This window comes from Oncorhynchus masou, chromosome 29 (assembly GCF_036934945.1).
Source record: "Oncorhynchus masou masou isolate Uvic2021 chromosome 29, UVic_Omas_1.1, whole genome shotgun sequence".
Classification (NCBI taxonomy): domain Eukaryota; kingdom Metazoa; phylum Chordata; class Actinopteri; order Salmoniformes; family Salmonidae; genus Oncorhynchus; species Oncorhynchus masou.
In genome coordinates this window covers 61,665,218-61,678,372 of record NC_088240.1, presented here as the reverse complement: position 1 = coordinate 61,678,372, position 13,155 = coordinate 61,665,218, and the positions used below count along the sequence as shown (strand labels likewise).

General features: G+C 41.0%; 1 protein-coding gene across 4 annotated transcripts; it reads right to left on the bottom strand.

The window, feature by feature from the left end:
* Nucleotides 1-388: 388 nt before the first annotated feature.
* Nucleotides 389-12,190, bottom strand: LOC135520189 (islet cell autoantigen 1-like). 4 transcript variants are annotated; one of them, XM_064945561.1, is made up of 15 exons: nt 12,064-12,190; nt 10,700-10,983; nt 9,868-9,897; nt 9,579-9,753; nt 9,278-9,350; nt 9,009-9,132; nt 6,968-7,166; nt 6,380-6,505; nt 6,170-6,268; nt 5,439-5,542; nt 5,286-5,326; nt 4,957-5,019; nt 4,431-4,709; nt 1,840-1,932; nt 389-1,620 (listed from the first exon to the last, which is right to left on the bottom strand). In XM_064945561.1, exons 3-15 carry the CDS (start codon nt 9,882-9,884, stop codon nt 1,499-1,501), a joined length of 1,515 nt encoding a protein of 504 aa, XP_064801633.1. In that variant the 5' UTR covers nt 9,885-9,897; nt 10,700-10,983; nt 12,064-12,190; the 3' UTR covers nt 389-1,498. The 4 variants fall into 4 exon arrangements, with proteins under 4 accessions (XP_064801633.1, XP_064801632.1, XP_064801635.1 ...); XM_064945560.1 differs by lacking the exon at nt 10,700-10,983; XM_064945563.1 differs by lacking the exons at nt 10,700-10,983; nt 12,064-12,190 and adding an exon at nt 10,348-10,693.
* Nucleotides 12,191-13,155: the final 965 nt, after the last annotated feature.

The following is a 13,155-nucleotide window of genomic DNA, read 5'->3' as shown; positions in this document are numbered from 1 at the left end:
AGCATAAATGTAATTTAACGGCAACGTTCCTGCGTTCGCGGAGACTGCATTCACGGTAAACGCTGCATGTCGTCTCAATCTGACATTTTACTTCAAAGGGTGCTATAGCACTGAACTTCGGCGATTACGGATTTAATCGAGCCCTAGAACCCCTTAAAACCTGGCTTATTAGTTCAGTTTAATGGTTCAGAGGAAGCCTACAGTGACAGCATATTCCTCAGGGATTCATCGTTCGATAGAAATTCTGTCAGTTGAGAATACACACATCCCACTATCTATTCAAAGCTAATAAACTAAAGAGGAAATAGTCTTGTGGTAGTTGTAACCTGACAATAGAGGAACAATAGCATAGCTTTGCAGCATTCAAATAAAGCAACAATACATAAGATAACAGGAATAAACTAGGCTTTTAATGTAAACAATGGCAAATTTAATTCTAATAAGTTAGTCTCATTTAGCAAATTTTTACTGACAATCAAAACACACTTTTCAGCACTCCACAATTAAAATATAATTCTAATCATTTTGATTACAAGCTTAAAACCAGTCACCAATTACAACATGTATTTTATGCAGGTTAGAATGTGTGTTATGCACATTTCTCACTCTTCCATAGGTTGCTCTCCAAGCAATAGAATACAGATTGTGTACTTGAAAGTGCAGCTAGTTAATAAATGTACACCTAGGCTGGGATGCAATCTGAGGCGTGTTATAGAACAGCGCACTAGAACAGACTAAGGTCCTTTATGCTGGAGTCGACATGTACAGTGGTTACCATGAATAGGATTTCCACAAACGTCTGTGAAAATGCCTTTTAAAAAAGGTGCATTGTCAGCTGTCTAGTGCGCTGCTCTACAACACACCTTGAATATATTCCAGGCCCTAAAGACAGTGTATCTCAAACAAATCAAAATGTTAGATATGTTATTGTCAACAGTAACATAGTGAGTACAACCACACACACAACTAAATAAGGAATACACAAAACATGCAATAAATGTATGATCAATCAGACAAAACTGATACATATTTTACCCTTTCATACTGTATACTGATTTTCCTATTGTTGAGATGGGTGTAAAGGCCTCATTGTCACCACCAGAAAGCTTACAGGTATACCCAAATGACAAGGCAATAATTCTGAAAAAGCTAATCATGAATCCTTTGTACATCCTTTGGTTGTTGAAAGCTTCTTCCCGCTCTGACAACTTAACATTGATAAATCATGTTAAACAGACACAAATAACATTTGTTTTCTTTTGGAATTCATGATTTCAAGCTCAATTGATTGATACCATTGAATACTTGTACAGTAAATGCCTCTAACAGCTGGTCCAGGGTAAAATTGTTGTTTAACTCAATGGTAAGGAGTAGGTTGGGGGTTGAGAAAGAGATGACCCCAGAACAGATGTTAACAGCAAAATAACTATGACCTTGTTGTGCATTATGCTAACTTATAGCGTAGGAGCTTGCCCTGGATGTGAATCAGGTCGCAGGTCTATGCGTTGTGAAGCTCATGCTCCTGCCCACTCCTGCCTACTGCATCTGGGTTCGACAGAGGGTCCAAGTCGGCGAACAGGTTGAACCAGGCTGAGAGGTCTTTGGCGGTCTCTGAAGTCTCTGCACAATCAGAACCAGAGGTAAAACATCTCACACAGTAAACTTGGATGTGGACTGGTAATGTCTTGTTTAATATGACTCAGACATTGTGCTATTTATACCCAACAAGTACTTCGAAAGCATTCAAACACAGGTTCTTGTTGGAAACACAGCTTTTTTTTAATGAGCTAAACCCTTACAATTCTATTCATTGGTTTTACACATTTGGCCCAATCCTACCTCTCACTGCTGCTGGCCTAGAGGGGTTCTGATTGGCTCCAGATGATTGCGCTGTGGCCTGGGAGATGGGCTGTGGAATGCTCGTGGCCCAATCTGGAAGGGAGATGCAGATTTAGATCCATCTTGAGGGGATACACATCGTTGCTTGATCCAGGAGACAATAAATTACTTTCACACAGAACTTTTGACTTTGTGCAATAGACAAGAATATTGCAATTATTGAACACTGCATGTCTTCACTAAATCTATGTTCTCCAAAATACTATTGTCAGTCCATAACCATTTCAAAGGTCAAATAAGGGGTACTTATTTATATTTGTCCTGTTTCACGCATGTACAAGTATGTATGTACCCTTCACAAGTGTGGTGTGAAATGGAAATGTGTTTAGTAATACATTTAGATCCACATGAGGTTAAAATATATTTCAGTGTGACTGTTCACTTCACGAGCCCCCATGTGAATATAGACAAACACAAAAACAAATGAGGGACTACTGTAGTAGTCACTGCCCAGACCCAGAGAGAAATGGAATGGAAAGAGTGTAATTAGCTATGGGTAAGCGAATCAAATAGCCAGTGTCAAATAGCCAGTGCCTATTACTTACACAGCTATAGTAAAAAATTAATTTAAAAAAATCATTTCAGGGCCACTTTCTCTGTATGGAAATAGTTACACATGGTGAAAAAAGTACTTATTCAGAGAGAAAAAGAAAAAAAAACTGGCCAACTGCACAGCCCTAATTATGTCATTTCTGGGCTCATTCATAAAATCTAACCAACCACAGGGTTGAATTTAATTACGCTAATAACACAAATTGATGATTCAATTGTTTCATGCTTCATACTCTGGTCAGGGATTTCTTCTCAATTGAATCAAGGATGATCTTTTACAGTGAGGGAAAAAGTATTTGATCCTCTGCTGATTTTGTACGTTTGCCCACTGACAAAGAAATGATCAGTCTATAATTTTAATGGTAGGTTTATTTGAACAGTGAGAGACAGAATAACAAAATAATCCAGAAAAACGCATGTCAAAAATGTTATAAATTGATTTGCATTTTAATGAGGGAAACAAGTATTTGACCCCTCTGCAAAACATGACTTAGTACTTGGTGGCAAAACCCTTGTTGGCAATCAGAGGTCAGACCTTTCTTGTAGTTGGCCACCAGGTTTGCACACATCTCAGGAGGGATTTTGTCCCACTTGTCTTTGCAGATCTTCTCCAAGTCATTAAGGTTTCGAGGCTGACGTTTGGCAACTCGAACCTTCAGCTCCCTCCACAGATTTTCTATGGGATTAAGGTCTGGAGACTGGCTAGGCCACTCCAGGACCTTAATATGCTTCTTCTTGAGCAACTCCTTTGTTGCCTTGGCAGTGTGTTTTGGGTCATTGTCATGCTGGAATACCCATCCATGACCCATTTTCAATGACCTGGCTGAGGGAAGGAGGCTCTCACCCAAGATTTGACGGCACATGGCCCCGTCCATCATCCCTTTGATGCGGTGAAGTTGTCCTGTCCCCTTAGCAGAAAAACATCCCCAAAGCATGTTTCCACCTCCATGTTTGACGGTGGGGATGGTGTTCTTGGGGTCATAGGCAGCATTCCTCCTCCTCCAAACACGGTGAGTTGAGTTGATGCCAAAGAGCTCCATTTTGATCTCATCTGAGATCACAACACTTTCACCCAGTTGTCCTCTGGCAAACTTCAGACGGGCATGTGTATGTGCTTTCTTGAGCAGGGGGACCTTGCGGGCGCTGCAGGATTTCAGTCCTTCACAGCGTAGTGTGTTACCAATTGTTTTCTTGATGACTATGGTCCCAGCTGCCTTGATCATTGACAAGATCCTCCCGTGTAGTTCTGGGCTGATTCCTCACCGTTCTCATGATCATTGCAACTCCACCAGGTGAGATATTGCATGGAGCTCCAGGCCAAGGGAGATTGACAGTTCTTTTGTGTTTCTTCCATATGCGAATAATCGCACCAACTGTTGTCACCAAGCTGCTTGGCGATGGTCTTGTAGCCCATTCCAGCCTTGTGTAGGTCTACAATCTTGTCCCTGACATCCTTGGATAGTTATTTGGTCTTGGCCATGGTGGAGAGTTAAGAATCTGATTGATTGCTTCTGTGGACAGGTGTCTTTTATACAGGTATCAAACTGAGATTAGGAGCACTCCCTTCAAGAGTGTGCTCCTAATCTCGGCTCGTTACCTGTATAAAATACACCTGGGAGCCAGAAAACTTTCTGATTGAGAGGGGGTCAAATACTTATTTCCCTCATTAAAATGCAAATCAATTTATAATATTTTTGACATGTGTTTTTCTGGATTTTGTTGTTGTTATTCTGTCTCTCACTGTTCAAATAAACCTACCATTAAAATTATAGACTGATCATTTCTTTGTCAGTGGGCAAACGTACAAAATCAGCATGGGATCAAATAGTTTCCCTCGCTGTACATGTTCTCTCTCCACAAAATCCTGTGTTTTTGAAGAACTACACGGTGATGCTTCACATGGTTTGTTTTTCAATAAAGAGCAATGCAATCTGACCAATGAATAAATATGCACAATAGTCCTGTATTTGACCTCTGACCTGAGAGAGAAGATTGGAGGTTGTTCCTGTTTTGGTCCAGGAGATGAGATGGGAGGAAGATGGAGGAGTCTTCCTCCTGCTGGGGTTCCACTAGGCCCCCTCTACTCGTGGCTCCGCTCCCCTGGTCCCCCTTACCAAACACCTCCTGCCACTCCTGTGAGAACTCGCCCTCATCCAGCGACGTGCTGCCCAGAATCTCATTCAACAAGGCCATGCTGTCCCTCTCTCCACCCTCCTCCTGCTCCTGATGAGAGAAGGCTGAGAGAAGATCCTCAGGCCCTGGAATAACCAATCAAATACGGTGTTATTTAGAGGTGGGCAGTGGGCCTAATAACGGGTAATAACGGGTAGTTGATGATATGTTTTTGGGGGTAAAATTAAATAATTTTACATGACCAATTTGTAAGTCGCTCTGGATAAGAGCATCTGCTAAATGACTTAAATGTAAATGTAAAATGATCTGTTCATATATTTTTCTCTGATATTAATTTAGGACACACGTTGAGGTGGTGCTTCTGTACATTACCTGTTATTTGTCTATTAAGGTCGATGTCTTCAAAGAATTGTCCAGAAGGTGTCTTGGTTTGAGCTGCACAGGATGATAATGAAAAGTGCATGGTAACTTAATTTAAGGCCTAGATTCAATCAAATTTAGCGTTAACCCAGACTCCATGCAGCCAATGTGATCGGTATAATGCCGGCAACCGCTTGTGGTTTTGACAGCTCTAACACAGTTCCACCTCAGACACTCAACACAACAGCTATGCATGCGGGTGTTGGGAATCTGATTTCATCTAGCCTTAAATCCATCATTATAGATCAAGTGAGCATTACAATGGCACTATGGTTCTTTACCTTCTTCATTAGACTCTTCATTGGGATCTATTGAGATAAGTCTAAGGACAACAACAAAAAAACATGTTACATGTAGTGTACAGTATAGGATCCTGTGTAGCCTAATGTAAGACTTTCAATTAATTCTGTCATGTTGTATGGATTTCCACTTACTGGCCATCTGCAGTGTCCTCATGATCTGTCTTTGTTTTGACTTTCTTCTCCCTATTTTTCTTCGATCCCTGAGACGATAGTTTATCCATGGGGTCTTGGAGGCTCTGGAAGTAGAAGAATGACATACTGACAACGTCACAAGACATGATGCTGACAACGACACCTTGTGCTGTCATCTAAGTGAGGTCCTGTGGTGAAACACACAGTTCCTTCTTAATGTAAAGTACAACACTGTACGGACACCTTTTGAGTATATCATAGACTATTCACCGATTCCAAAATCATGACAAAGATGATACAGCTTAACAGAGGGATAGGGCTCCAGAGTGGCGCAGCGGTCTAAGGCATTGCACCTCAGCGCTAGAGACGTCACTACAGACCCTGGTTCGATTCCAGGCTATATCGCAACTGGCCGTGATTGGGAGCCCCATAGGGCGGCGCACAATTGGCCCAGCATCGTCCAGGTTTGGCCGGGGTAGGCAGTCATTGTAAATAATAATTTGTTCTTAACTGAGCGGCAGGGTAGCCTAGTGGTTAGAGCGTTGGACTAGTAACCGGAAGGTTGCAAGTTCAAACCCTCGAGCTGACAAGGTACATATCTGTCGTTCTGCCCCTGAACAAGCAGTTAACCCACTGTTCCTAGGCTGTCATTGAAAATAAGAATTTGTTCTTTAACTGACTTGCCTAGTTAAATAAAGGTAAAAAAAAGATATGATAGAGGCCTCCCTCACCTTGATTGTAGAGAACTCAAAATGCTGGCAGCCCTTAAAGCTCTCATGAATGGCAGCCATAGTGTGAGACGTCTTCTCCCAGAAGTGCAACAGGGTGGTCTGAAACACACAAATACATATTCGCACAAGGCTGTAGCCAACAATTACTATTATGCAATAATTATTATTTAACTTTCTGTGCATACACCACTCCTTGATATTCTGGTATACCTGGTATGTGGTTAAAACATGAGAAAGCAGATTGCAGCGGCTGGCTCCTAATAAATCGACTTTCTGGCAGACATCATTCTTCAGTTTGTCAAAGCTTGTTTTAGTGGTTCGCACCTGCACTTGGACCTGAGGTGGAGAGAATAGATATTAAATATTGCCCAACTGAAGACAGGATCATAACTTAGGCACGTAACATTGCACGGAATAATGATCATCACACATGAGAAAACACAGATGTTGCAAGTGCAACCGACGTCTTTCTCACTCAAGATAACCCCTGAGTGCAACCAACACAAAACATGCCTTTCCCCTAGTTCCCATGAATCAGCTCCATACTAAAGTACACAATCTCTCTCTCACACAATCTCACTCACACACACACACACAATTTTACAGTAAATTGCACCATCTAGTGGTAAATATAACAATTCCATTTTCGGTTTGATTCTATGAAATTTAGATGTAATTCTTCATACAGAAACAGGTACAAATGCTTAATCAATCTGGCCCACAGACTTCTTTCATATGGTTTAAACAGTCCTTCATCTTGATATGTTTGAGACCAATATCTAAAGAGAGTATCCAAACCTTGCGGAATTTCTCCATCTGTTTGTGTGTGTCTGGATCGAGCTCCTGGGATACATCCTTCATCCAGAGCAGTGCTCCACGGTATTCCGTCCTGGACTGTTCCATGCGGTTCACCGTCAGCCAGGTGTCAGAGATGGCCCGGTATCGGAAAGTCTCCACCTCCTGGTAGAGGCGAGACAAAGGACTACGCAGAGACAGCCTGAGTGGGACAAAAGACTCCTCAACAGAACAAATCCACTCATCCAAATGAAGTGCAGCTGACAAAATGTAGATGAGTGAAGAGCAGCAGCTGGACAAAAATATACATTTAGAAAGAAGATGATTGTCTGTTCACCTTTTTTCTGCTCCTGAATCTTTTTGACTGGGTTTATTGGTCACTAAAGCTTAAATATGGAACTGCAAAGAGTACGTCAAAATTAACCTATGAACCATTACCGAAACAACGTGGATTACCATTGCAATCTCTCAATTATGAATCATCAGTTTCTATTCAAACACTGGATACGGTGTTGATACAGTACAGGCCTATGTCTGTCATAATACAAAGCTCTCACTGTATGCACTTTTCTTTCTTGCCTCTATACAGCAGACTCCTAGCCTGTCCCTTAGGAGCCAATTGATGCAATTTTCCATCTCATCTCTCTCTACACTGGTAGTCTATCTTCTCTGTAAGAGGGAGACTACCATCATAGGCAGCGTGTGAGTTTCAAGTTTGAGGAAGCTAATTCTCACCATAGAACTGTACCCTTTATAAATATAGCATTCCATGCATCACCACATTTGCAGACTTATGCAAGATAACCTACTATTCATAATGTGATGAGTAGATTGGATAGTCATGATTTAGGCCAATAATATAACTCAATCACTGTTTGCAAAAAAGACTGTTCAATGCATGGCTGACTGCGTAGTGACGTAGAGCTATAGGCTATATCAGATATGTTTCTTCTTTCTTTGCATGGGAAAAATGTGGCCTTTAATAAACACATTTCATGAAATTCTACTACACTTTATATGACCGGAGACATAAGCAGAATGTTTTTTTATAAATACGACAAAAATTACAAGGTAACCTACTCTGCTGAGAACGACAAACAGATCAATGAAAATGGTCTCCCCTTCTCCTAGGCCTAATATACGAGAAGGAGACACACAAATACTTACAGTATGACATCCATCTAACCCGGAAGAGGAAATTATTGTCCAAAAACAAACTTTCAAGTGGCACTGATCAGTGAACATGTGCACTCACTGGTGATATATAGCCGATGATCTCAGCTGGTGCTGATACGTTTGTTCTCTCAATTAAGTTGAGAATTTTGATAACTAAAAGACAGTCTTTTCATAGTTCTCTTTACAGCAATAGCCATTTGCTTTCAAAACTATGTTTTCACGCGATTGTATTTTGAAATATTGCAATATGCCTGGCTGGGCCTCTACTTTTCACTGACAGTCGCAACTCAACAATCATCCATTTGGCATTTGCCGCGCACGCTGCAGAAATTCCGACTGAAGGCAATGCAATTTAAAACAATCCACAGCTAATCTTTTTTTATATATTTTTACATTTAGAAGATGCTCTTATCCAAAGCGATTTACAGGTGCAATTAGGGTAAAGTGCCTTGCTCAAGGGTACTAAACACATTTTTCACCTAGACGGCTCAAGGATTCAAACCAGCTACCTTTCAGTTACTGGCTCAACAATCTGCCACCCATTTTAAAGAAGCTAATGATTCTCTGTGGCCAAATCATGCTTTCTGGTGTAGTAGCCTATGTTGAAGGAGTAGGCTAATTAGGCTAGATCATTTTGGCAATTTAATTCCCTTAGCCTTATGGACTCACCGCCTATAACTACTATCCTACATGACCGTCTCGCTACCCTAGTAGTCTGTCTCGTCTCCTCTGGTAGAGGGAGAGAGACTACTATCCTGCATGTCTGTCTCTCTAACTTGTAATGTGAGCCCCCTATCCTGTCTGTCTCTCTATCTACACTGCAATATCCAGTCTGTCTGTCCTCTGGTAGTGTGGTCCAGGTACAAACCTCTGCTGGGAGGAGAAGCAGAGGGCCTTCCCGGTAGCCTGCATGATCTTCCCAGCCCTGGTCCGGTCCTGGGAGCCCTGTGAGCGCAGGAACCGCCCCAACTCATTCTCCTCCTGGGATAGAACTGAAGAGGAGGGATAGAGCCACATGGTAGAACTCAGAGGATTGAACAGGGCTTCAGAATCCGGGTCCAGAAGAACCTTGGGTACCCAGATGTAACTGGGTCCGACATGGAAGCGGGTGCCAGATGGGAGGGTGAAAAGACTCACAGCAGATTCTTCTCTGGTACTGCTCGATCACCTTCAATAGCTCCATGCACGTTCTCTGGACAGAGTGAAACACCTACAATGCCATGGAAAAATGACTTATGCCAGTCAACAAATATATGCATTTTATGCAAATCTTTAACAGTCATCTGCCTGTGTTATGTGAGATGAACAAAGGTTGATACTTGAGATCGTCAGCTCAGGTCTTTGGTCATTGGGAGCAACAGTTGTCTGTGTATCTATGACAGTGTATTCATGACACAGTAACAAAACAGATTTGAAGCATTTGATCTGTGAAGCGAACCTCCAGTTTGCCATCCAGGTCTGCGTCTGATGCCACGACATGTTCGTCCTCTTTCTTTCCCGTGACCTTGATGATCTTCTGTTTGGTTTTCCAGTACTTTTGCTGGAACTTGTTCACAACAGATGAGTCTTGGCTTTCAATAAAGCGGTCAAAATACTCCCGGGAGTAGCCACCGCTGCAATGACATCCAAAACGGTCAAAGTCTTGTTACTTTATCAACCATATGGCAAAAAAACAAATACATTTGTGATGTTAATTCAAAGAATATGGTGAGTGTTTTTGTACTCACTAATTTCCCCTCTCCATTTTGTCAGGTTACCTGTAACATAGGTTACATGTTATGTCATGGCTTGGCAGGCCAACTTCAACTCCCTTCCCCAGGTAGGTTTAGACCAATGGTGTTGGCAATGGACTAAAACTGTAGGAGTTTCTACCTGCCCATTGGTTGAGGTCAAATATTAAAACAGAGTTGACATCCAACACCATTATGAAAAGTGCACCTGCTGCCCCGCCTGTTATCCTAGACAGTCATGGGCATATGATTGGGAGAATGGTCCATTTATTAGCCCAATCCTTATGTTATTTTCATGCATGAATGGATTTTTTAAAATATATATATATATATATATATACACACACACACACACACACTACCGTTCAAAAATGTAGGGTCACTTAGAAATGTCCTTGTTTTTGAAAGAAAAGCACATTTTTGTCCATTAAAATAACATCAAATTGATAATGTTCATTTATCTCTCCGTTATTTTACCAGGTAAGTTGACTGAGAACACGTTCTCATTTGCAGCAACGACCTGGGGAATAGTTACGAGGGAGAGGAGGGGGGTTAATGAGCCAATTGAAAATCAAAAATACAGTGTAGACATGGTTAATTTTGTAAATGACTATTGTAGCTGGAAACGTCAGATTTTTCTATGGAATATCTACATAGGTGTACAGAGACCCATTATCAGTAACCATCACTCCTGTGTTCCAATGCCACGTTGTGTTAGCTAATCCAAGTTTAGCATTTTAAAAGGCTAATTGATCAGTAGAAAACCCTTTTACAATTACGTTAGCACAGCTGAAAACTGTTCTGATTAAAGAAGCAATAAAAAACTGGCCTTTAGACTTGTTGAGTATCTGGGACATCAGCATTTGTGGGTTTGATTACAGGATCAAAATGTCCAGAAACTGCCTAGAAGGCCAGCATCCTGGAGTCGCCTTTTCACTGTTGACGTTGAGACTGGTGTTTGGCAGGTACAATTTAATGAAGCTGCAAGGTTGAGGACTTGTGAGGTGTCCGTTTCTCCAATTGGACACTCTAATGTACTTGTCCTCTTGCTCAGTTGTGCACCGGGGCCTCCCACTCCTCTTTCTATTCTGGTAAGAGCCAGTTTGCACTGTTCTGTGTAGGGAGTAGAACACAACGTTGTACGAGATCTTCAGTTTCTTGGCAATTTCTCACATGGAATAGCCTTCATTTCTCAGAACAAGAATAAACTGATGCTTTTCAGAAGAAAGTTATTTCTTTCTGGCCATTTTGAGCCTGTAATTGAACCCACAAATGCTGATGCTAAAGATATTCAACTAGTCTAAAGAAGGCCAGTTGTATTGCTTATTTAAATCAGAACAGTTTTCAGCTGTGCTAACATAATTGCAAAAGGGTTTTCTAATGATCAATTAGCCTTTTAAAATTATAAACTTGGGTTAGCTAACACAATGTGCCATTGGAACACAGGAGATATGGTTGCTGATAAATGGGCTTCTACGCCTATGTAGATATTCCATTTTTAAAAAAGAAGTTTTTCTTTAAGCCGTTTCCAGCTACAATAGTCATTTACAACATAAACAATATCTACACTGTATTTCTGATCAATTTGATGTTATTTTAAGGGACAAAAAAATGTTTTTCATTCAAAAACAAGGACCCCAAACTTTTGAAAGGTAGCGTACCTTAACAAACAAAAAAGTATATAAAATGTATCATGTTTGGGGACTCATTATCTTGGTCGATACAGTTGAAAACAAAAAATGAATTATTCATTAAGAAATGTATATATATATATATATATGCAATAACCTTTAACCAAATTAACAAGGCTCAACCGATCATGCTAGTCTAGTCTGTTGGCTAACAGTCCACACCCGAAAGGGCCTGGCAATAGTCTGTCACGATTCAGCAACCTCTGATAATAAGGTGCCTGGTTTTAGGCCTCTCGCTGAGAAGGCAAGCACGCACCTTGTACAATATCATCGGATAGCCAAGGATAATGCCATAGCATAAGACTTATAATAAGATGATTCCTGCATGTGAGTGAATGAATGTAATGTCCGGCTTTATTCGGCCGCAGTACCAGAATAAACACAGAACGCTTCACATCATCAGCGTATGTTAACCAGACTGCCCTCTCCATATTCTTGTAGCCGCCAATAACCACCTATTGACCAAAGCAATTCATTTACATCGAAAATCAAGATCACATACCTTGCTGTGTTGATAGCCTACCATTCAGCTATAGACAACGTACATACATGTATTCTACTATTATTGACTGTAGGCTACACAGCGTAATCAGCTGCTCATTCTGTTGAATTACAATCCTTGCGCAGAATGGTCGATGACGTCATGTAACAACGCACCAAACTTGCTCCCATAAAAAAGGGTGCAGTCGCGTTTGTTCAACAAATATTTGCTATTAGCAAATAAAGCTGCAGAATATCCTCCCTGAGTCACATAAGTGTTCGTGGTGAAAAAAAAACATGTTACAAATATTTTTTTGGGGAAAAAAATGTATACATTTTTTATTGTAGGCCTATGCGAACAGTAGTGGCCTTAATAAGGACTCGGTTGATAGTAAATATGAAAAATGACATTAAATGGGGATAGTAGGTAAAAGAAAATAGCGCATCTTGATGGCCACTGCAGAGGACATTTACTAACAAGCTTCTATTTAATGTGAAAAAAATAATAATGTTACACTGCTCTGAAAACTCACCTAAATATTCCTGAGATATGCACCTGTTAAGCTCTGTTTATACCTGGTTCTAACTTGCATCCTTTGTCTTGTCCACATTCTGATTGTGCCCTCATCTTCAGACAGGTGTAGACGACTACAAGATGCATTGTGATCTGATTGTAATCGGACCTTGCAGACCTCGGTTGTAGTCAGGCACGCATTGGTCGCGATCCCCTGCTCAGACTTTGCATGGGCATCAACCAATGGTTGTGTGACACGTCATCGACTGACAGATTGCTATAACATATGATCTTATAGCATGTATTATAGATGATACCTAAAATACATATTCTGTCGTTGTAAGATCTGGCAGCAGTCAGCAATATGGACAGTGAAACCATTTAAATCATCATGATCCCGCCTCCTAATCATTGCCAGGTGGCACGATTGACTTATGACATCAATATATATATTTTTATCTTTATTTAACTAGGCAAGTCAGTTAAGAACAAATTCTTATTTTCAATGACGGCCTAGGAACAGTGGTTAACTGCCTGTTCAGGGGCAGAACGTCAGATTTGGAGTAGGGGCTCCCGAGTGACGCAAATACATCCCAGATT